Source organism: Hyperolius riggenbachi, chromosome 10, assembly GCF_040937935.1.
Source record: "Hyperolius riggenbachi isolate aHypRig1 chromosome 10, aHypRig1.pri, whole genome shotgun sequence".
Lineage (NCBI taxonomy): Eukaryota > Metazoa > Chordata > Amphibia > Anura > Hyperoliidae > Hyperolius > Hyperolius riggenbachi.
The window spans coordinates 27762155-27787570 of NC_090655.1; the positions used below are offsets into that span (position 1 = coordinate 27762155).

Here is a 25416-nt window from a genome sequence, read left to right on the forward strand (position 1 = left end):
AGGTATGCAGTGGGCTGAGGGCTCACTGAACAGAACAGGTATGCTGTGGCAGGATCACTGAACAGCTATGCAGTGGCAGGATCACAGTACAGGTATGCAGTGGGCTGAGGGCTCACTGAACAGAACAGGTATGCTGTGGCAGGATCACTGAACAGGTATGCAGTGGCAGGATCACAGTACAGGTATGCAGTGGGCTGAGAGCTCACTGAACAGAACAGGTATGCTGTGGCAGGATCACTGAACAGGTATGCAGTGGCAGGATCACAGTACAGGTATGCAGTGGGCTGAGGGCTCACTGAACAGAACAGGTATGCTGTGGCAGGATCACTGAACAGCTATGCAGTGGCAGGATCACAGTACAGGTATGCAGTGGGCTGAGGGCTCACTGAACAGAACAGGTATGCTGTGGCAGGATCACTGAACAGCTATGCAGTGGCAGGATCACAGTACAGGTATGCAGTGGGCTGAGGGCTCACTGAACAGAACAGGTATGCTGTGGCAGGATCACTGAACAGGTATGCAGTGGCAGGATCACAGTACAGGTATGCAGTGGGCTGAGGGCTCACTGAACAGAACAGGTATGCTGTGGCAGGATCACTGAACAGGTATGCAGTGGCAGGATCACAGTACAGGTATGCAGTGGGCTGGGGGCTCACTGAACAGAACAGGTATGCTGTGGCAGGATCACTGAACAGCTATGCAGTGGCAGGATCACAGTACAGGTATGCAGTGGGCTGAGGGCTCACTGAACAGAACAGGTATGCTGTGGCAGGATCACTGAACAGCTATGCAGTGGCAGGATCACAGTACAGGTATGCAGTGGGCTGAGGGCTCACTGAACAGAACAGGTATGCTGTGGCAGGATCACTGAACAGGTATGCAGTGGCAGTATCACAGTACAGGTATGCAGTGGGCTGAGGGCTCACTGAACAGAACAGGTATGCTGTGGCAGGATCACTGAACAGGTATGCAGTGGCAGGATCACAGTACAGGTATGCAGTGGGCTGAGGGCTCACTGAACAGAACAGGTATGCTGTGGCAGGATCACTGAACAGCTATGCAGTGGCAGGATCACAGTACAGGTATGCAGTGGGCTGAGGGCTCACTGAACAGAACAGGTATGCTGTGGCAGGATCACTGAACAGGTATGCAGTGGCAGGATCACAGTACAGGTATGCAGTGGGCTGAGGGCTCACTGAACAGAACAGGTATGCTGTGGCAGGATCACTGAACAGGTATGCAGTGGCAGGATCACAGTACAGGTATGCAGTGGGCTGAGAGCTCACTGAACAGAACAGGTATGCTGTGGCAGGATCACTGAACAGGTATGCAGTGGCAGGATCACAGTACAGGTATGCAGTGGGCTGAGGGCTCACTGAACAGAACAGGTATGCTGTGGCAGGATCACTGAACAGCTATGCAGTGGCAGGATCACAGTACAGGTATGCAGTGGGCTGAGGGCTCACTGAACAGAACAGGTATGCTGTGGCAGGATCACTGAACAGGTATGCTGTGGCAGGATCACTGAACAGCTATGCAGTGGCAGGATCACAGTACAGGTATGCAGTGGGCTGAGGGCTCACTGAACAGAACAGGTATGCTGTGGCAGGATCACTGAACAGCTATGCAGTGGCAGGATCACAGTACAGGTATGCAGTGGGCTGAGGGCTCACTGAACAGAACAGGTATGCAGCCAGGAAGAAGTTAAGCCTAACTAATCTTTCCCTGAGAGACAGTCTGCAGCAGCTCGCCCTACTCTGACTAATGCAGGCACACGAGTGGCCGTAATGGCCGCCGCTGCCTGCCTTATATAAGGGGGGGTGGGGCTCCAGGGGCTAGTGTAGCCTAATTGGCTACACTGGGCCTGCTGACTGTGATGTAGAGGGTCAAAGTTGACCCTCAGGTGCATTATGGGGCGAACCGAACTTCTTCCGCAAAAGGTTCGCGTGCGGTACCCGCACGCGAACCACCTAAGTTCGCGCGAACCCCGTTCGCCGGCGAACCGTTCGGCCCAACTCTAGTCCTGGACAACATGGGCGGTATTGAGTGGGTTTTCTTGGGTGCTCCCCTGTGGCCTGTACGTGAACCGTCAGGGGAAACACCTCTTCCCTTGCCCCTCCCTCTTTCACCGGATTTCTTCCTCATTTCACTTATCCTTACAGTACACGCTGACTGGCAGCAGTACAGTGGCAGTACAGAAATGCTATACAGTACCACTATTCCCAGCAGCGACACAGAGCACAATGCTATACAGTGACGGGTGAGCGGTGTACCACTATTCCCAGCAGCGACACAGAGCACAATGCTATACAGTGACGGGTGAGCGGTGTACCACTATTCCCAGCAGACACAGAACAGTACACAGAATGCTATATAGTGTGGCTGAACGAGCGGTGTACCACTATTCCCAGCAGACACAGAACAGTACACAGAATGCTATATAGTGTGGCTGAACGAGCGGTGTACTACTGTTCCCAGCAGACACAGAACAGTACACAGAATGCTATATAGTGTGGCTGAACGAGCGGTGTACCACTGTTCCCAGCAGACACAGAACAGTACACAGAATGCTATATAGTGTGGCTGAACGAGCGGTGTACCACTATTCCCAGCAGACACAGAACAGTACACAGAATGCTATATAGTGTGGCTGAACGAGCGGTGTACTACTGTTCCCAGCAGACACAGAACAGTACACAGAATGCTATATAGTGTGGCTGAACGAGCGGTGTACTACTGTTCCCAGCAGACACAGAACAGTACACAGAATGCTATATAGTGTGGCTGAACGAGCGGTGTACTACTGTTCCCAGCAGACACAGAACAGTACACAGAATGCTATATAGTGTGGCTGAACGAGCGGTGTACTACTGTTCCCAGCAGACACAGAACAGTACACAGAATGCTATATAGTGTGGCTGAACGAGCGGTGTACCACTATTCCCAGCAGACACAGAACAGTACACAGAATGCTATATAGTGTGGCTGAACGAGCGGTGTACCACTGTTCCCAGCAGACACAGAACAGTACACAGAATGCTATATAGTGTGGCTGAACGAGCGGTGTACTACTGTTCCCAGCAGACACAGAACAGTACACAGAATGCTATATAGTGTGGCTGAACGAGCGGTGTACCACTGTTCCCAGCAGACACAGAACAGTACACAGAATGCTATATAGTGTGGCTGAACGAGCGGTGTACTACTGTTCCCAGCAGACACAGAACAGTACACAGAATGCTATATAGTGTGGCTGAATGAGCGGTGTACTACTGTTCCCAGCAGACACAGAACAGTACACAGAATGCTATATAGTGTGGCTGAACGAGCGGTGTACTACTGTTCCCAGCAGACACAGAACAGTACACAGAATGCTATATAGTGTGGCTGAACGAGCGGTGTACTACTGTTCCCAGCAGACACAGAACAGTACACAGAATGCTATATAGTGTGGCTGAACGAGCGGTGTACCACTGTTCCCCGCAGACACAGAACAGTACACAGAATGCTATATAGTGTGGCTGAACGAGCGGTGTACTACTGTTCCCAGCAGACACAGAACAGTACACAGAATGCTATATAGTGTGGCTGAACGAGCGGTGTACTACTGTTCCCAGCAGACACAGAACAGTACACAGAATGCTATATAGTGTGGCTGAACGAGCGGTGTACTACTGTTCCCAGCAGACACAGAACAGTACACAGAATGCTATATAGTGTGGCTGAACGAGCGGTGTACTACTGTTCCCAGCAGACACAGAACAGTACACAGAATGCTATATAGTGTGGCTGAACGAGCGGTGTACTACTGTTCCCAGCAGACACAGAACAGTACACAGAATGCTATATAGTGTGGCTGAACGAGCGGTGTACTACTGTTCCCAGCAGACACAGAACAGTACACAGAATGCTATATAGTGTGGCTGAACGAGCGGTGTACTACTGTTCCCAGCAGACACAGAACAGTACACAGAATGCTATATAGTGTGGCTGAACGAGCGGTGTACTACTGTTCCCAGCAGACACAGAACAGTACACAGAATGCTATATAGTGTGGCTGAACGAGCGGTGTACTACTGTTCCCAGCAGACACAGAACAGTACACAGAATGCTATATAGTGTGGCTGAACGAGCGGTGTACTACTGTTCCCAGCAGCGACACACAATGACTGGGGGGGACCCTGGCTAGCGTGGCTGGAGCGCGAACTACCCTGCCTGCCTACCCAAAGCTAAACCCACAGACAAATGGCGGAGATATGACGTGGTTCGGGTATTTATTTACCCGAACCACGTGACAGTTCGGCCAATCAGAGCGCGTTCGGGTCCGAACCACGTGACCCGTTCGGCCAATCACAGCGCTAGCCGAACGTTCGGGGAACGTTCGGCCATGCGCTCTTAGTTCGGCCATATGGCCGAACGGTTTGGCCGAGCACCGTCAGGTGTTCGGCCGAACTCGAACATCACCCGAACAGGGTGATGTTCTGCAGAACCCGAACAGTGGCGAACACTGTTCGCCCAACACTAGTTGCTGGGTTATTGCAGTGCAGAGAACATGGAGAACATTACAGGAAAGATATTGCAGTCTTAGAGCAGGTGCAGAGACGAGCAACAAAATTGATACGTGGGATGGAAGGTCTCGCTTACCAAGAAAGGTTAGATAAACTGGGTTCATTTAGTCTGGAGAAAAGACGCCTTAGAGGGGATCTAATTAACATGTATAAATACATCAGAGGGCAATATAATAGCTTGGCGGATGAGCTTTTTGTCCCTAGGCCTTCTCAAAGGACTAGAGGACATGATCTGTGCATGGAGGAAAAAACGTTTTAACCATTTATTTAGGAAAGGGTTCTTTACAGTAAGAGTGATTAAGATGTGGAATGCATTGCCACAGGAAGTCATTATGGCAAACTCTATACCTGCATTTAAAGGGGGCTTAGACGCTTTCCTTGCGTTGAAAGACATCCATGGCTACAATTACTAGGTAATGCCTAATGATGTTGATCCAGGGATTTTATCTGATTGCCATCTGGAGTCGGGAAGGAATTTTTTCCCTTTTGGGGCTAATTGGACCATGCCTTGTAAGGGTTTTTTCGCCTTCCTTTGGCTCAACAGGGATATGTGAGGGAGCAGGCTGGAGTTGTACTTTGTTCTCTGGCTGAACTCGATGGACGTATGTCTTTTTTCAACCCACATAACTATGTAACTATGGATGAAAGATCTGGGACAGCATTATTTTTATTATCTTACAGATAAGTACAACATACAACACTGACCACCCCTATAGTAATTAACTAGAAATATAGAAAAAGAAAAAAATAGGTAGGGTTTACTGGCCATGTATCAGTCTCGTCAGATCAAATACTTAAAGAGAATCCGAGGTGGGTTTGAAGAATGTTATCTGCATACAGAGGCTGGATCTGCCTATACAGCCCAGCCTCTGTTGCTATCACAAACCCCCCCTAAGGTCCCCCTGCACTCTGCAATCCCTCATAAATCACAGCCTCGCTGTCGACGCACAGCGCGGGCTGTGTTTATCTCTATAGTGTCAGTCTGCTGCTCTCCCCGCCTCCTGCAGAGCTCCGGTCCCCGCCTGCGTCCCTTCCCTCCCCGCTGATTAGAGGGAAGGGAGGGAGGCAGGGACCAGAGCTCTGCAGGAGGCGGGAGAGCAGCCAAGACTGACACTACAGATGTAAACACAGCCTGCACAGCGCGGCTGTGATTTATGTCTGATTGCAGAGTGCAGGGGGACCTTAGGGGGGTTTGGGATAGCAACAGAGGCTGGGCTGTATAGGCAGATCCAGCCTCTGTATGTAGATCACATTTTTCCAACCCCCCCCCTCCGGTTCTCTTTAACAAGACACAACATTTAATAATATCTTTAAAATCAGGTACATAGATAAAACACGAATATCGATATCATATCAATACAAAACAATGACACAGAGAGCCCAATATAGTGTAGTAAGTCAAGATGCCAGAAGTAAATAAAAATGTGAATAGATACTCACAAAGGCATCCACTGTAATAGCAAATGGGGGGATCAGACCTGACCCCAACAATTTTTTCACAAATACTCCACAATTGCAACATGTTTCGCAGGTTTAACCCTGCTTCATCAGGCAATGAAAGGAGCAGTAATGAAGGAGCATCTCTGTGAGGCGCTTGGCTCTATTGACCCAGTTTTGTTACTGCTGCTTTCACTGTGAATAAATTGTTGTGTATTACAAACCAATGATTTTTGGTGTCTTCTTGGAGGAGGTAAGTCCACCACTACCTCCTCTTTTTAAACGGTTTTTAATCGCTATACTACCTTAGCACCTCTGTTATATAGTTCAGTCTATTATGTTAATATGCGCGTTTCGTAGCATCAGCTACTTCTTCAGATGAATTAAATTTGCAAGTAGGTCGTCCATGAAATCGAGAATAAGAACAGAGTATCATACTGGGTCCACCCTGCATGCATATTACACACAGCTGACCCATAAGCGCTGATTATATTGCTACCTATGTGCAAGTATTCTCTTGCTGGGACACAGGATTGTGTCTAATTATAGACCCTTTTGCCCTACCCTGGCAGACATCTGGGTAGATACTATAGTGCTATGTTTGTATGATACTCGGTTCTTATTCTCGATTTCATGGACGATCTACATGCAATTTTCATGCCTCTGAATGTCTATCCATTGGCTGTTGCTCACTAGAGATATATGGCTCATCACAAAGGTGAACTGACCGATTCACAGGAATAGGGAGGGACGGGGTAATGTGAGGGAGCTGCAGGTCGGTTGACGCAGTGGCGTTTTAGCCACCAGGCAAGGACTAGGCGGTCGTCTGGAGTGCAGGGTGGGGGGGCGCTGCCGCGGCATCTGATAGATGCCGCGCCAGTTCATCCCGCAGCTCACCGCTCCAGCCTGCATAGTCTTCCGACAGGCAGAGCAGGGCTACAGGAAGATGGCACCTGAAGCCCTGCACTGGAGACTATTTGTGTCTCCTGTACAGGGCTTCTTCCCGTAGACCTGCTCTGCCTGTCAGCGTGGGACTTTCACAGGCTGGCTGCAGGAAGATCGTCGGGGGAGCTGCGCCCATGGAGAGGAGTCTTCTGCAGGTGAGTAAATGCTTTTCTTTTTACAGGTGAACATTAGTTTTTGGTGAAATGTTGCCCACATTATGATTATTTTCTAGTGAAACGTTGCTGCATTATGATTTTTTTCCTGGTGAAATGCTGCCCACATTACGATTATTTTCTGGTGACATGCTGCCCACATTACGATTATTTTCTAGTGACATGCTGCCCACATTACGATTATTTTCTGGTGCAAGATTGGCGCATTACGATTATTTTATGGTGAAACATTGCTGCGTTATGATTATTTTCTGGTGAAAGATTGCCACATTATGATTATTTTATGGTGAAACATTACTGCATTACATTATTCTCTGGTGAAAGATTGCCGTATTATGATTATTTCATTTTATTGTGAAACCACAGATTTTCTCACCTGGAGTGACAAATTGGCTGGAGGCGCCCTGGGTTTATGCACAGTTACTCACTATTGCTTACGTTCTTTGCTAGACTATACAGTGAAACCTTGGTTTGCGAGCATAATTTGTTCCCCATAACAATTTTTGAAAACCCAGTTTCACAATTCAAAAACAGTTATGGTAAAATAGTATAAAATAAAGATGTAAACAAGACTTTCACTAACAGAATCATTGCCATCTGTTGCCTTGCCCCGACCTTTTTTTTGTGTGTGTGTGGCTTTAACAAGGAACTTATCCAATGACCAGTAGTTTTGAGGATTTCATGGAAATGTGACTTTGCACAGTCTCTACACTCAGATTAAGTACAATTAAGTAAAATCGGCTCAGTTGTGATGACGTGACGCATGTAAACCTTTTTTGCTTGTATATCAAGATGTTGCTTGTATACCAGGTCAAACTTTCACAAAAATGTTTGCTTGTATTGTAAAGCGCTCTTAAACCAAGTTACTCTCAATCCAGGGTTTTACTGTATAATGAACATACTGTATTTTTTGGACTATAAGACTCACTTTCTCTCCCCCAAAAGTGGGGGAAAAAAGTCACTATGTCTTATAGTCCAAATGCAGGGAGTTCCTGACTCGTGAACGCCTGCCAATACGAACCTCCAACCTGCCGCAATGTTGGGTACTCCCTGTACTGTGGCCATGAAGAGGAGGACTCAGAGGACAAACGGAGGTCACAAGAACACAAAGGGGCATAGAGGAGGACACAAGGAGGACAGGGAGGACACAGGGGGACAGAGGAGGACACAAGGAGACACAAGAGGTACAAAGAGGGCATAATCCACAAGATGACCCTTTACCACGGATGCACCAGGTTTAGTTTATATTTTTTCCCCTGGTTTTTGTCCTTTAAAGGGACTCCGAGCTCACCCAAAAAAAGAAAGTTGTACTCACCAGGGGCTTTCTCCAGCCCAGTGCTGGTCGGGAGGTCCCACGCCGGCATCCTGGCTCCTCTCCTTCTCCCTGCTCCGGAATGGCTGACAGGCCGCAGCCCGGGCGACACTCGGCAGAGTGTCGAGCTGCTCCTTCCGCGTATGACGCGGCTGACGTCACACGCCGGCCGCCTCGCGTCATCACGGCGGCTGCTTTAAGCGCGCATGCGCAGTACTTTCACGCCGGCCACCGTGATGACGCGAGGCGGCCGCCGTGTGACGTCAGCCGCGTCATACGCGGAAGGAGCAGCTCGACACTCTGCCGAGTGTCGCCCGGGCTGCGGCCTGTCAGCCATTCCGGAGCGGGGAGAAGGAGAGGAGCCAGGACGCCGGCGTGGGACCTCCCGACCAGCACTGGGCTGGAGAAAGCCCCTGGTGAGTACAACTTTCTTTTTTTGGGTGAGCTCGGAGTCCCTTTAAACCTAGGTGCGTCTTGTAGTTCGGTCAGGATCGTCTTGTAGTTCGAAAAATACGGCACACTGGTTGTTATGCGGCTGTGATGTGTAGCGCAGATTACTGGTTACCTTTCTTTCCTCCCACATCGTTTTCATGCACCTTCTTATTTTCCTCTAAAGCCTTCATCTTCTCCTCATAAATATCAGCCAGAGCCTTCCACTCCACTCTGTTATTCTGAAGTCCGTCAAACATGGGCATGATTTCTTTATGAAACCGAGAAAATTCCTAATGATGGCAAAATTCAAACGTTAGAGTTGGATCAAGTTCCACTACGGCAATTATTACTTAAAGTGGGGTTCAGCTTAATTTCCACCAACACATTCACAAAGTTCATACATGAATACTGTATGTGTAAGCTCGTCATTGCATGTCATTTCCTGGTTGTATAAAAACAGAGGTTACGGTCCCTTCCGATAGGATGACCTCACTGTGGTGGAAGGGTCTAGTGCGACGGTTTTTGCACGCAAACTGTTTTGGAAGCTAACATCTTCCATTAGTGTAAATTGTAGCACCTGTTTGGGATGCAATTGGGTGCATTTGTGCCGTTAAGAGGCTCTGTGCGACTTCTTGCTGTTAAAGGGAACCTAAGCTGAGAAGGATATGAATTTCTCACTTTAAAATAATACCAGTTGCCTGCCTCTCCTGCTGATCCTGTGTCTCTAATACTTTTAGCCACAGCACCTCAACAAGCATGCAGATCAGGTGCTCTGACTGAAGTCAGACTGGATTAGCTGCATGCTTGTTTCAGGTGTGGGATTCAGCCACAACTGCAGCCAGAGATCAGCAGGACTGCCAGGCAACTGGTATTGTTTAAAAGGAAAATAAACTGAGGAGTTAACACACTGTATCTATCATCCTTTTCCTAAAAAATGACTTTTTAAGATACCCCACAGTTTTATTTTATATTTAAGTCTAATTTTTAAGTTTTTACTGTTTCATTGTCTCTGCTCAATGACATATGCATTGAAGTTTGCCAGAGCTCAAATCTATGAACTATTGACTCTTTCTATCTCTTTCCTGCTCTCAGAAGCTATTTACTGACAGGAAAGTGTTTTATGGCTGTAACTAGGTTTAAAAACGGGTGTTAGGCTCTTGCCTAGTGGAAAACATATTACAAAGCAACTCACCTTATACACAAATGTACATACAAAGTCGATAAAACCAACTTGAAGCTTGGGCAACTCATCCCCTTTGTTTCTGTCCATCATTGGCTGAAAGATAGAAACAAATTGAAAACTACTCCATAGAGTACAAAACATAGTTTTTCTTGCCTGGAAGAAAAAAAGGAAAACAAAGCAATGGCATTACAAAAAATGATAAAACTCACAGCCGATTGAAATGTGCCTTTCATAGACCGTACCACAATCCAAACTATTTTTTATGGTTCAGAGGGTTGGGGGGAGTTTCTAGTGTGGCCTAGAGTTACCAGCTCTGATGATAGATGTTGTGATGCACCACTGGGGGGTTGCTAATAAAAGACCTGTGCAGGGCTGTTTTAAAGCAAAGGCATTCCAGCTACTGACCTGGAGCGCCATTTGCTCGCAAGGGTACCACTTGGTGCACTTTTCTATTGATGATCATTAGTATCCACAGAAGCACCATGTCTCCCAATGCTCTCCTCTGCTGGCGCATGCTCACTTATGAAGGCCATTTAGCTCCGCCTCTAAATGTGCAAGACACCACCCCCATACCTCCCAAGTTTTTGAGTTAAGAAAAAGGGACACTTCAAGAAACACCCTGCCACGCCCAGGGCCGGGCCGAGGCATAGGCTGGAAAGGCTTCAGCCTCAGGGCGCAGTGTAGGAGGGGGGCGCACAATTCATTCAGTTGTCATTCCTAATTGTGTATAAAGCAGAAAGAAATAAGAAAAGGGGATACATAGCAGTGACTGCAGGCCAGATAACTACATATTAAGGTGTTGGGGAGGTTGCGGGCCCTGTGGCCCTCTTAGTCTAATAGCAATCAGTGTGTGACAGCTGAGGTGGGAGGGATGGAGGGGCGCACTTTGCTGTCTCAGCCTTGGGTGCTGGAGGACCTTGTCCCGGCTCTGGCCACGCCTCTAGCCACGCCCACACCACACCCCTAGTTACATATCAGAAAGAATTCGTAAGCAAAAGATGTGGTTTTATCATTCAAACCACACTGGTCATTTCTATTATAATTAGATTTATTTCATAATTACATTTGAAAGTAAGGAAAAAAAAAAAATATATATATATATATATATTTACAGGGATCTGTGCATGAGTCCTGAAAGAGGGACAATTGAGGATGAGGGAGGGACAGACAGGGGGATTTGGTTTCCAAAGAGGGACAGTTGGGAGCTATGCCACCCCCAACATGCTTCCAAGTCCCTTCCCACCTGACAGGTAACTTACAGGCTGCCTGTGTTTTCAAACAAATTCACACCGTCACTTTTATATATATTTATGTTCAACATTTTTATTCATGAAAGCAAAAAAATGTACATTTTCGTGAAAATAAGAAAAAGTGAGAAAATTCAGGTGAAGTGATAATAGCCACATGTTAGATACCTTGGTAAAGGGAAGCCTCTGGATTATCCAGAAGCTTCTTCCCACATAATCCTGGAGACCACTGCTGGACACTGGGACCCTCTGGACGTTCACGGGCGCGCTCCTGCCTGTGTAAGGGCCCGGCCACACTGTGCTGGGCGCAGGACAGCTCACTCCTGCACAATAGCTTGGAGCCACTCGGACGGAAAAAGCCAAACCTGAGTCGCTCCATGCTACTGGGCAGGCCTGGGCCATCCTATATCCCATCAACAAGCTCTTGTTGAGGAGCTTCGAGGAGGAGTGTGGGGGGGTCATGAGTGTTCCAGCGCTGGAATGTCTCGAGATGGGGGACGAGGGAAGCATATTATCTAACCTTTCCCATTGTTTCAGCTGGAAATGAACTGCCCTAGTTACTCTTAAGGCCCATACACACGTCGGATTTTTCCAAACGACGGGTCGTTTGAACGTCCCGTCGTTCAGTCGTCCGCACGCCAAATCGGGCGTGTGTACAGACTGTTGTTCGGGTGATAAGACTGGTCTTGAGGCGGATCGCTCAAAATCAGTCTTGTCACCCGAACGACAGTCTGTACACACGCCCGATTAGGCGTGCGGACGACTGAACGACGGGACGTTCAAACGACCCGTCGTTCGGAAAAATCCAATGTGTGTATGGGCCTTTAGTCTTTATTTTGGTAAGACTAGAGTGGGCCATCCTTACCTCCCCCAGCTTTCTTCCCTTACATTAATGCTCTTTTTGGTGTAGTGAACAAATGTAGCCAGAACATTTTTATGAACAAATATAGCCAGAAACACATTTGAGATAATATGCTAGGACACGAGGGCATCGTAGTCTTACAATTGGCTGCTGCTGAAGAACGTCCCGCTCCAGGTCTCCTTGCTCCCAGAATTCATTTGCAACCATAAGGGCCACCTAAATAAAAACGCTGTTAGAATTTCAGCCGTCAAGTTCATCTACAGTCAAAGTGTAAAATATGTCAAACTACATTAAAGAGAAATTGTAGTGAAAATAACATAAGTCAAATTAATTATTTTTAACAATATTCATTCATAGATCATATAGTCAGTGTTGCCCATTGTAAAATCTTTCCTCTCACTGATTTACATTCTGAAATTTATCACTGGTGGTGACGTCTGACAGGTGAGCTGTGTGTGGACCTGCTGCAGTTCCACACTGCCCTTGCTCATGCGAAGCAGGAATACTTTACCAAGCTCATCGGAGCACAAGCTTCCAATCCCCGGCGTCTTTTTGCCACTTTCAACTCCCTGCTTAAACTCACCCCCCCCACCCTCCGTTTCCTCCCTCTCTGCCACAGATTTAGCCACCCACTTCACCAACAAAATTGTCTCCATCCGCCAGGAAATATCCAATCTCAAATCTTCACCTCCCACCCCCTCCCAACCAGCTCCTCCTCCACCCTATCCTCCCCTCACATCCTTCACTCCTACTACCACCGAGGAAGTCAACCACCTACTGCAGACTTCCCATACCACTACTTCCCCCCTTGACCCCATCCCTTCTGATTTACTCCAGCCTCACTTCACGGAATTGACCCCAGTCCTCACTACCCTGTTCAACCTCTCCCTATCCACAGGCACCTTCCCCTCAGACTTCAAGCAGGCCACTGTACTACCCCTGCTTAAGAAACCCTCCCTCGACCCCTCGCTACCCTCCAACTACCGTCCTATCTCTCTCCTCCCCTTGGCCTCAAAACTCCTTGAGCGTCTGGTTCACAAACGCCTGACCCAGTTCCTCAATGCCAACTCACTGCTAGACCCACTGCAATCTGGATTTCGGCCTGCCCACTCAACCGAAACTGCTCTCACCAAAGTGGTCAATGACCTTGCTTTAGCTAAAGCTGAAGGTAAATACTCCATTCTCCTCCTTCTTGACCTTACAGCAGCATTTGACACAGTAGATCATCCCCTACTCCTCCAGTCCCTCCAGTCCATGGGCATTCACGATCTTGCCCTGTCCTGGCTTTCATCCTACCTCTCCAACCGATCCTTCACGACCGCCTTCAATGAGTCCTCGTCAACCCCCAATCACCTCTCGGTGGTCCAAGGCTCGGTCCTTGGCCCCCTACTGTTCACCCTATACACATCCTCAATTGGCAAGGTTATCTCCTCCATCGGTTTTAACTATCATCTGTATGCAGATGACATCCAGATCTACCTCCACACCCCTGACATATCCACCACTACCATGGACAAGGTCTCCTCCTGCCTATCAGCCATCTCCTCCTGGATGTCCGCTAGGTTCCTGAAACGAAATCTAGACAAAACGGAACTTATGATCTTCCCACCCCGGCCATTCATGAACCCCCCAGATGTGCATGTCACTGTTAACCACACTACCATTCGCCCTACCTCTCAAGCCCGCTGTCTGGGTGTCACCCTGGACTCTGCACTCTCATTCACTCTCCACATACAAAACCTCCACAAAGTCCTGCAACTTCCACCTTCGTAACATCTGTAAGATTCGCCCTTTTCCTGACCTCTGCCACCACCAAACTCCTCATCCATGCCCTCATAATTTCCCGCCTTGACTACTGCAATGCCCTGCTGTCTGGTCTCCCTGTGTACGTACAAAAAGGGCGCCCGGACAAAAAGGGCGCGGGGTGTAAACTCTAATTAATAATTAATCATTAATAGCTATATTTCGTTTACAAATAATGTTTAACAAAATTATAAATCATTAAATAATGTTTATGAAATTGGAAATTGTGAAAACGTTAATCTTCCCTGTTTCACAAGTTAAACTTATAATTACGTTTATTAAAAAAACAATAATATATGTTTAATTGTTATAATTGTATATTATTGTGAATAACCTTCATTTATGATTTGTTCTTATAATAAAATCTGAAAATATTCTTTATAACGATGATATAAATATAACTACGTTCGTAATTAGTGTTGTAAAACATTAGTAATTATTACTAAAATTTTACTAAAACTATACCTAAGCCTACTCTTACACAGTACCTATCCCTAACCCCTAGACCCCCCTGGTGGTGCCTAAACCTAAGACTCCCCTGGTGGTGCCTAAACCTAAGACTCCCCTGGTGGTGCCTAAACCTAAGACCCCCCTGATGGTGCCTAAACCTAAGACCCCCCTGGTGGTGCCTAAACCTAAGACCCCCTGATGGTGCCTAAACCTAAGACCCCCCTGGTGATGCCTAAACCTAAGACTCCCCTTTATTATGTGGATAATAATGTTTTACTAATTGTGGATGCAAAAAATATATTGCAATTTATGTTACGTACTGATCGCTTTATTTTGTGAATAATAATGTTTTACAAACAGTAAGGAATAAAACTTTAAATAATGTTTTAATTAGTTAAATAAGATAAATATGTTTAGTATTTTTATAAACATTATTCGGCACGGGTGCATTTTATAAACGTAAATCACCACAAGCACACTTATAAATCATTAAAAATCTCCGGGCGCCGTTTGTAAACGTTATTTATGTCCGGCGCCCTTTTTTCCTGCTCGTCGCCCATTAAACGTTATTTATTATGAGAGTGAATGGCGGCGCCCTTTTTGTCCACCAGCTGCCTGCGCCCTTTTTTCCCGCTTCCGGTCTCCCTATGACCCGAACAGCCCCACTGCAGTCCATCATGAATGCTGCAGCCAGAATTATCCACTCCTCCCATCGCTCCACCACGGTGGATCCCCTCCTTGAATCCCTCCACTGGCTTCCTATCCTGTCCAGAATCAGATTCAAGATACTGTGTCTGACCTACAAATCTGTCCACAAAACCTGTCCAACCTACATTTCCGATCTTACTCAGAGGTACACACCCAGCCACTCACTACGCTCTTCCAATTTACTTCGCCTAACCGCCCCCGCATCACCCAGTCCCATGCACGCCTCCAGGACTTCTCAAGAGCTGCTCCAACACTATGGAACTCCCTACCTCCACCCATTAGGGCAGCCCCCTCCTTCAACATCTTCAAGAAAGCCCTCAAAACTCACCTTTTCACTCTGACCTACTACCCCTCACAAGTGCTCTAAACCCACAGCTGTCCCCTACCTTCCGTGTCCTTACCTCTCCCTCTAGATTGTAAGCCTTTGGGCAGGGTCCTCCTCCTTTTGTGTCCTACCTGATCATGCACCTCCATTACTGTGAACCCATGCTAGGCATCTGAGTGAACCTAACTTGCCTACTCTCCATGCTCCCCTCCAGTGACTAAGCATTACCTTGTACTCATACTGTGCTGTGTGATCTGGTCTTGTATTCAGGTATTGTCATATTGCTGTATGTCACCCCTAAATATTGTATGTATCCCTATTTATTGTCCAGCGCTGCGTAATATGTTGGCGCTTTATAAATACCGTATATACTCGCATATAAGCCGACCCGCATATAAGCCGACCCCCCAACTTTTACCTCAGAAATCAGGAAAATGTCATTGACTCGCATGTAAGCCCCCTCCCCACTATAGCCCCCACCATAGGATAAATAGACAGGTGTGTCTTAAGTATGAAGAATCCCCACACATAGTTATAAATAGCCAGATGTGCCCCTGTATTAGGCAGTCCCCTATTGCCAGATGTACCACCTATTAGGCTTCCCCCCATAGTTAAATATGCCCCTTATATTAGAAATCCCCCCATAGCCATATGTGCCCCTCCACTATAGCCATATGTGCCCACTATATTAGGCACCCCGCCTATTTAGCCAGATGTGCCCCCTGTATCTCCCTATATTAGCTGCAGTAGATGCTCTCCTCCCCTCCCCCATGCTTGCAGGGTGTGCAGTAGTGGCTTAACGTACCTATCCGCGCTGGGGCTGTCTGCTTTAAGTATGCTGCCAGGAGATATACCGCTTTTGGGAAAGAAGCTTTCCGCCTCCCAGCCGGCGGCTCCGTGCCCACAGGAATGTCCCCGGCCACTAGTACGGGATCACAGCAGTGACGTCAGCGCCGGGGTATCCTATTCCGCTTGTGAGACACGCGCACTGTGTACCAAGACGCCACTAGAGGGCGTCACAAAGATGAGCCAACGTAAGCGTCACAGGCTGAATAGGAGACCCCGGCGCTGACGTCACCGCTGCGATCCCGTACAAGTGGCCGGTGACATTCCTGTGGGCACGGAGCCGCCAGCTGGGACGCAGAAACCTGCTTTCACATGGTGGTATATCTCCTGGCAGCATACTTAATGCAGACGACCCTGATAGGTAAGCCACTACTGCACCGTCTGCATACTTCATGCAGGCAGCAAGGGTCCCCGGCGGCTCCACTCTGCAGACAAGCACCCACTGCCTGGGGCTGGGACACACAGACACTGACAGACCTCTCCCGGCAGCATATGGAGGGGGAAAGGGGTGACACAGCCACACATGACTCGCATGTAAGCCGAGAGGGGGACTTTTGAGCACATTTATTGTGCTCAAAAATTCGGCTTACATGCGAGTATATACGGTACAATAAATAAATAATAAATAAATAAATGTTTGTTACTAAGATTTCTATGCACAGAGGGAGATCAGAATCGGATTTATTTCACCAAGTGCGGCGGGTGCCAAACCCAGAATTATTTGTGGTACACAACAGGCATTAGGCATAGTGCAAGTTTACAGATTTACAACAGAATAACGTAACAGACATTGTGCAACAGATACATAAAGCACAGACAGAGTAAAAATAAACATGCAAACATGCAGGGAGGGGCACTAGTTTAGAATGAGCACGGCTTGGGGAAGAAAGAGTTCCTGGGCCTGGAGGTTTTGGTGGGAATAGTTCTGTAACGGCGGCCTGAGCGCATGCGGATGAAGAAGCGACTACCGGGGTGGTGGGGGTGTTGCTCAATCCTATTTGCTCTGGATCTTAGCCTGGATCCGTGAAGGAGGTCCAGGGGTGGCAAGGGTGTCCCAATGATTCTTTCTGCAGCATTGATCACCCTTTGTAGTTTGTGCTTGCAGCTTGCGGTAGCGCCTGCATACCATACAATGATAGAAGAGCAGAGGATAGACTCGATTGTAGCCGTGTAGAAACTTGTCATCAGCTCCTGGGGCATGCCGAACTTCTTCAGTTGTCTCAGGAAGAACAACCTTTGCTGGGCTTTCTTTTGGCATTTAGTGGTATTTACTCCCTATCTCAAGTAATTGGTGATAGTTGTGCCTGAATGCTAGATTCTCTGGCTACTTCAGTGCCTTCAATGAGGACTGTATTGAGTGGGGGGAGGGTGCTTCCTGAAGTCTACAATCATCTAGACAGTCTTTGCAGCATTAAGGACGACCCTGTTGCTCTTACACCAGTTGCAGATTTGCTCAATCTCGCTCCGGTAGGCGTGTTCATCCTCTCCGCTGATGAGGCCAAGGATAGTGGTGTCATCCGCCTTAATGACCTTAACGCAGTCTGTGGTTGAGACACAGCTGTTTGTATACAGAGATAACAGAATTGGGGACAGTACACACCCTTGGGGAGCGCCAGTGTTTGTGGTTCTCTCCTGGGAGGAGAAGCCACCGAGCCTTACTAGTTGCTTCCTGTTGGTGAGGAAGTCCTTGATCCATGCACATAGAGTGTGGTCGACTCCAAGCTGCACTGGGTTGCCAAACAAGATGTATGGGCAGATGGTATTAAAGGTGGAGCTGAAGTCCAGGAAGAGGATTCTGGCGTAGGTGTCAGGCTTGTCTACGGGCTTGATTCACAAAGCGGTGCTAACAATTAGCACGCTGGTGAATAGCCCTTTATCACGCCTAAAATAGGTTTAGGCGTGATAAGTTTAGGCGTGATAAGTTTAGGTGTCATAAATTTAGGCATAATAACTATAGCACCAACTGGGTTAGCACCGCAGTGCACAGCTGATCAAAAGTTTTGCGCTAGCAAAGTCTGGTGCACTTTGCATAGAGTTTAATGGGGCTGCTTTGCGTGCGGGACTTTGCGTGCGATCTAAACTTATCTAAACTTATCACGCCTAAACTGCCCTTTCACCAGCGTGGTGCAATGGTTATCATGCCTAAAGTCTCTGGGTTAGCACCGCTTTGTGAATCGAGCCCTAGGTGTTCCATGATGGACAGGGTAATGTTGAAGGCGTACTCTGTGGATCTGTCTGCTCTGTATGCAAATTGAAGTGGATCTAGGAGAGCATCAGTGGTGCATTTCAGGTGGGTGAGGACCCCTTTTTAAAGATCTTCATAACAGTTGAAGTCAGGGCCACAGGTCTGTAGTTGTTGAAGTCCGTGATGCCCGGTTTTTTGGGGACTACTATGATGGTTGACCTTTTGAGGCAGGTAGGAACTTTGCCCTCCATCAGAGGTTTCTGCAATATGGAGGTGAGGAAGGGCCAGCTGGCTGGCACAGGTTCTCAGACAGATAGAGGACACACCGTCCGGACCAGTGGCCTTCCTGGGGTTCAGCTTTTGGAGGTGCCTCAGTACATCAGCCTCCTGGGCTGCCACTGGCCCTGAGAATCCATGGGCTGTTTTAGAAGAGGTGGATGTGGGAGGCGCGCTGGGAGTGGACACCTGGGCCCTAGGATGATTGGGTTGGCGCTCAAACCTGCAACAGAACTCATTGAGTTTTTCAGCTAGTTTGAGGCTTGGGGACGCATGTTGGGGAGGCGGTTTGAGGTTTGTGGCTGCTCTGAGGCCTTTCCAGACTTCCCGTAAGTTGTTGGACCTGAGGCTGAGGCCCAACTTGTTGGAGTAGTCTCTCTTAGCAGCACTGAGCTCTGGTTTAAGGGTGTATCTGGCTGTCTTGAATTCCTCTGGTGTGCCGGACTTGTGTTCCGCTTCCTTGAGTTTGCGGAGCCGGCGTAGCTTGCCGTTGAACCAGGGCTTGTTGTTAGGGTAGACCTTAAAAGTCTTTTGGGGGATGCACAACTCCTCACAGAAGCCAATATAGGAGGTGACGTTCTCAGTCCATTCCTCAAGGCAGGGTGCCTCCAAGGCCGTCCAGTCAGTGCACTCAAAGCAGGCCTGTAGCTGCAGCATAGCTTCATCGGTCCACTTGCTCACAGTCTTGAGGGCCAGTTTGGAAGTCTCAAGGAGCCTTCTGTAGGATGGTATTAGGTGGATAAGGCAGTGGTCGGAGTTGCCTAGGGCAGCCAGTCGAGGGGATTTGTATGCATCCTTGAGGACTGTGTAGCAATGGTCCAGGGTATTTTGGTTCCTGGTGGGGCACGTGATGTGTCGCTTGCAGCGAGGCATGTCTTGGCGGAGGTTCGCACTATTGCTTGCTTGCCAGTTGGAAAAATGCAATGCAACAAGGTTCACAGACAGCAAACTGTCAGGACCTTGGTCATGACATCACACCGTGGGAGGGGTTTCACCACAATATCAGCCATGCAGACCACCCTGATGATCTATGGAAGAAAAGGTAAAGATTTCTTGTGGGAAAGAGGGGTATTGGTTACTGATTGGGATTTGCCAAATATTCCTCACCCTTTCTCATAGGTCAGGAGGTTGTAGTCTGATTGTCACCACAGTAGTAGCTTTCAGCTGTGGAGGTGGAGCCAGGACCACAGTACCGCCTCTATTTATGGTGCTTTCTTCTGTTGCCCTGGATTCTGCAATCGACTTGAAAGATGCACCATACCTTTAAAAGTCCCTTTATTCTCAAAAGTTCTATTTATTCTCAAAAGGGTTTGTGCATAGCCTCTTACAAAGCAAGTCTTGCGAACAGGCCCAAATTTACATCAGAGGAGCCTATAGGCACAGATGTCCTGGCAACCTAGACCCCTCCATGAATCTACAAATACCTGCCAAACCGTACCCCAAGTTTGCTGGCTGGCCCAGCAGTCACTTCTCCCTTAGCTCCCTTTCCCATCATGCCCCTTAGTATTAGGTAGCCAGAACTATCCTCAGTATTAAGTAGCTAGAGGTGCCCCCAACCGAAAGGAGACCAGGTCAGTGGAATGCCGAGACCCAGGTGAGTAACCTCTCATTTACAATCTGCTCAGGGCTCTGCGTAGGTAATGTAGGCTGGAGAGAGGCACTTAGGAAGGAGAGTGAGCTTCCATTGTCAAGCGCCTGTAGGCACGTGCCTACAGTGCCTTATGGTAAATCCAGCCCTGCTTGCGAAACAGCTGCCAGGCTGCAATTGATCTTTCTTTTGATATACTGTATGTAAATTTACACTACCGTTTATTTTTGCTACATTATCATTTACTGCATTTAAATGTATACTTTTTTCCTATGAAACTTTAAAATTGATTTTCTCAAAAACTATAAGGCCTTTTTTGAAAAAAAAGTGTCTTTTCTAGCCACTGTCCCCCTCCACATACCCTGAGAATTTGGTGTTTCTAGCATGTAAGGGGGCTTCGCTAGTAACCACTAAAGTCGGCGGCCATTAAAGAGAACCCGAGGCAGGGTTCTCACAATGCTAGCTGCATACAGAGGCTGGGTCTGCCTATACTGCCCAGCCTCTGTTGCTATTTCAATCCCCCCTAAATCCCCCCTGCGCTCTGTAATCCATCATAAATCACAGCCGCGCTGTGCGGGCTGTGTTTATCTCTTTACTGTCAGTCTGCCACTCCCCCGCCTCCTGCAGAGCTCCGGTCCCCGCCCACGTCCCTTCCCTGCAATCAGCGGCGAGGGAAGGGACACGGGCGGGGAACTGAGCTCTGCAGGAGGCGGGGGAGCGGCAGACTGACAGTACAGAGATAAACACAGCCCACTGTGACAAGCTTGTGTGTCAGCAGCGCGGCTGTGTTTTATGGTCGATTACAGAGCGCAGGGGGGGTTTAGGGGGGATTAAAATAGCAACAGAGGCTGGGCTCTATAGGCAGACCCAGCCTCTGTATGGGGATTGTTATTGTTAGAACTTCACCTCAGGTTCTCTTTAAAGTCTATGGGAAAAACGTGAATGCAATTCCTTATGCTGTATCAACTCAAAATGATTTGCACCTCATTAACCATCCCTAATGTTAGTGTTAGGAAATGGGTTATGGGAGGTTGGTATTCATTGTTACTGTTACAAAGTTAGGGTTGGGCATCAGGAAAGAGGACAGCACTTTGGGGGGAGGCGGTTAGCCTGCCAAAAACTCACTACAATATATTGGCTCTCTTGGTTTCCTCCTACATTCCCCTTTCCCCCTTTTTCCCTCTTTATCCTCTTGATAACAGTCCTTCTCCCAGCTAACCACATGTCCTTCCAAAGAAAGGTCAGGCACACCTATAGACACCTAGTTGCCTTCCAATCAGTTAAAGAGGAACTCCAGCCTAAACGAACATACTGTCATTAAGTTACGTTAAATATGTTAATTAAAATAGATAGGCAATATAATCTCGTACCCACACTGTTTTAAAAGAACAGGCAAATGTTTGATTTCATGATGGCAGCCATCTTTTTGGTTGAAAGGAGGTGACAGGGAGCATGAGACACAGTTCCAACTGTCCTGTGTCCTGAGCACCTCTCCCAGTTGCTAGGCAACGTGAATAACATAGTAAATCCCATCATGCTCTGCACAGCATCAGGGAAAAAAAGCCCGGGCTTTTTTTCTATGATGGGTGGAGCTTAGCTAAAAATGCATCTAAAAATGATGCTTTGGTAAGAAAAACAAAGTTCTGATGCTGTGAAACTATTAAAGAAACACCAAGCCTTTTCAGTTCTGCTGAGTCGATTTTTAGTCCGGAGGTTCACTTTAATTGTCTATAGGTAGCTGAAATAGTCTGTTTTGTTATTTGTTGAATTTTCATGAGATGTTCTATTTAGCTATAGTGTAGATTTTATTTGGTTTTGATGTTGTTGGAACACCGTTTGGGATGACCCACCTTACTCTGAACCTCCCATGGTTTAGTGATGGCCGACAAGTCGCAACCTGTCATCATCATGGCCCTGCAGCAACACAAACACATTCATTAAACTCTTTTGAAGTCTCTAGCTCTATGTTTTTTCTTTTTTTAATTTTTGGTTGGCCATAGATGACTTAATGTCTTACATGATAATCTCTTTTTTTGTTGGATCGGCTATAATGTACTTTATTACTTCTTCCTCCGATTTCATCTGCTCTGTGGTGTCCACGATCTTCTGAAACATGGTTCTTTTCCTGTCGGGCAAAGGGGGGACAGTGTTACAAATGGTTTAAAACTGTGTAAAACTGTTTAAAGGACCACTCCAGCAAAAAATGTAAACAGTTAAAATCTGACAGAACTGACAGGGTTTTGACTAGTCTATCTCCTCGTGGAGGATTCTAAGGATTTTCCTTGTTTTCAAAGGCATTTCCTTAACGCAGTTGCTAAGTCTAACTGACAATATAGTGTGCAAGTGAGTAGGGAGACTGGCTGGTATCTTACCGTTTTGGGAGTTAAACTGGCGTTTGGGGAATGCTTTTTTGAAAACAAAGAAAACCTTGAGAACCCCCCATGAGGAGATAGACTAGTTTAAAACCTGTTGGTTCTGTCAGGTTAAACTGCTTACTTTTTTCACCTGAGTGGTTCTTTCATTTTGAAATGGCTCCCCTATCTGTTATAGAGCACTGTGTCACATGTTAGCGCTTTATAAATAATAAAATATTAATACTCACTTGAAATACAGGGCCAGATCTGTTGCTATGATCGCCACTTCAAATAAATGGATCACGTTTTCAAACTGTCTCTTATTTAGATTCTGGAAAATGTTTAAAGACTGCAAGGCAAAAAGAAAACAAAACAAAACAGTTAGACGCACCATGAATGTAAACAGGGCCGGAGCTACCATAGAAAAAATGGGCAATTGCCCCAGAGCCTGTAGGGGCCTCCAATTTGTCCCTCCGCATCTTAATTGATGCTCCCCAGGGACTCTGCAGAGTCTGTTAAGTTAGGAGGTGATCGGGGGAGGGTCAGCATCCAGCTCAGGGGCCCAGGAGGGAAATTTGGCTGCAACAAATGGCCTCTAATAATGCCAATGATGTCTGTTGGGGGGCCCTCAGGCTAATTTTGCCCTAGGGCCCAACTGTTACTTGAACCGGCCCTGAATGTAAAGGATTGTAGATCTAGAACTACAGTAGTAGGATAGTTCCAAAGTCACAGATGACTGTCCATGTCCAAATGCAACCAGTCAGATTACAGATGTAAATAGCAGTTTTGTAAAACCATTGGTGGATGCATGACAATGGATTTTAATACAATATGCTAATAAACCACATATTAGCATTTTATATAATTAAAACATTGTTCATAGTGCAGGTGCTCTTTTTTTTATTTTGTTATTTTTAACTCATTCTGCAAAAAAGTAAGGGGTCAGAAACTCATCCCTTTAACTTATTCTCCAGGGAGAGGGTATTTATTTGGTCCCTCAACATCTAAACCTTGGGACCATGTGCTTTTCCCTGTGTGTGTGTGTTTGGGGCAGAGAAGGGAAACACAATGCTGTTTTTTAATACAAAAATAGTTAAAAATTAAATATTGAGATACATCCTAAATCAGGAATCTGAAAACGCGTTTCACGAAATTCGTAACCACCTTTATAAAAATAAGTTTCAACTTCAGCATTGCTTGTCCAACAATGCTATTACTGGCTGGCCTAGGACGAAGCCACAGAAGTGTAGAAAAAACACATATAAAACAGGTATACAACATCCTAGTAGGATTTCTACATAGGTGTCCACCAGAACACCAACATCAAGCAAAAAATGTGTTTTCTATGGAGAATTATACTTCGTACATTTATATTTGGTCCCCTGTGAATCTATTTTGTGGTATTTTATGTGTAATGAATAAAAAATGAGTTCTGTTGCAGCATGGATGGTCTTGTTTATATCCTTATCTCAATACACAATATAAAGTCCACCTGTTTTTTTTTTTTGGTTTTTTTTAATCAGATTTTGACAAATCACCAAGGCTAACCCATTATCCACCAACTTTCATAAATCAGAGCCACTGGCCAAAATCTAGCTGTTTATGTATGTGTCATTACAAAGATCTTAGACACCACACATCTTGGTTCTGCTGAAGAAGCGGTCATGACATACAAGACAAGTCACAGAACATTTATATTGTGCTTTTCTCCTGGTGGACTCACACCAGCCACTAGGGCATGCTCTATAAGCTATAGCAGAGATTTGAACCCAGGTCTCCTGTGTCAGGGGCAGAGCCCTTAACCAGTACATTATCCATCCACACATGACATAGGCTCACCTCGTCTTCCAGTAGAGTCTTGCTAAACTCTAAGTGGTGTCTCTCTAGGATAGAGGAACCGTGCAGCTTGGCTAGAGGAGCCTGAGACCTGAAGACAAACACATCCGATTTACCCTCAATGTATTCTGCAGCTGACGGAATCCAAAACCCGAGAATCTGATCACTTACTTCATTTGGTACAAATTATTGGTTCCTCGGTGGTCAATGTCGTGGCAGAAAGCAGCGGCCACCATAGCGAAGGCTTCCAGGTCAGAATAATATTTCTTGAGTTTACCTGTCTTTGGAAAAGGAATGGACATTTTATTAAGTATGTTATGAAACCTCGTTGTACGATGATATGTATGCGTATATATATTTCTGTTGTAGGCACTGGGATCAGAATTGACCTGCAGAACAGGGCACTTTCTCATGAAACGCATTGTCCTTTTTAGTGTTTGAATGAAAACCCTCTTCCAGTAGTGCTGGCCTAATTCTTCAGGAGAGGTAAGACCAACACTACCTCTCCTTTTTACGCTGTTTTTACATTTTTTTTTTATATACCAGACAACACCAACATTGTTGTTGATAGGTCCATGGTCATTTATCAGTTATGCACATTAGATGGAAAAAGTCTACAGTCCAGACAAAAGAATGATGAGTTTGTGACCAAGCCTACATCCATAGGCCATACAGTGTTTTTATAATAGTTATTCCTCTCATTGTGAACTGGGAATGATGAAAATGTCCTCCTACATACGGTAGTCATGAGCCAGTGGCTGTCCGGTGTCAATGTTAAAATACAAATCCAGTCTTGCATGCAATTATCCTTCATCCATGTTCATCGGGATTAGGACAGGGGGGACAAATTTGTTACTAAGTGTTTAATTATTTCGGGTGTTTTATT

General features: G+C 46.7%; 1 protein-coding gene across 1 annotated transcript in view; it reads right to left on the bottom strand.

Annotated features, from left to right (window-relative positions):
- The window catches only part of PDE6C (phosphodiesterase 6C), a 115908-nt gene that overhangs the window by 16410 nt on the left and 74082 nt on the right, over positions 1 to 25416 (bottom strand). The window contains exons 14-21 of the mRNA XM_068255081.1: positions 24702 to 24811; positions 24534 to 24621; positions 22943 to 23043; positions 22358 to 22465; positions 22191 to 22254; positions 12301 to 12375; positions 10060 to 10143; positions 9001 to 9157 (exon numbers count right to left, since the gene is read on the bottom strand). Of these exons, the coding sequence (XP_068111182.1) occupies positions 9001 to 9157; positions 10060 to 10143; positions 12301 to 12375; positions 22191 to 22254; positions 22358 to 22465; positions 22943 to 23043; positions 24534 to 24621; positions 24702 to 24811 (787 nt within the window). The remainder of the gene's footprint in view (positions 1 to 9000; positions 9158 to 10059; positions 10144 to 12300; positions 12376 to 22190; positions 22255 to 22357; positions 22466 to 22942; positions 23044 to 24533; positions 24622 to 24701; positions 24812 to 25416) is intronic.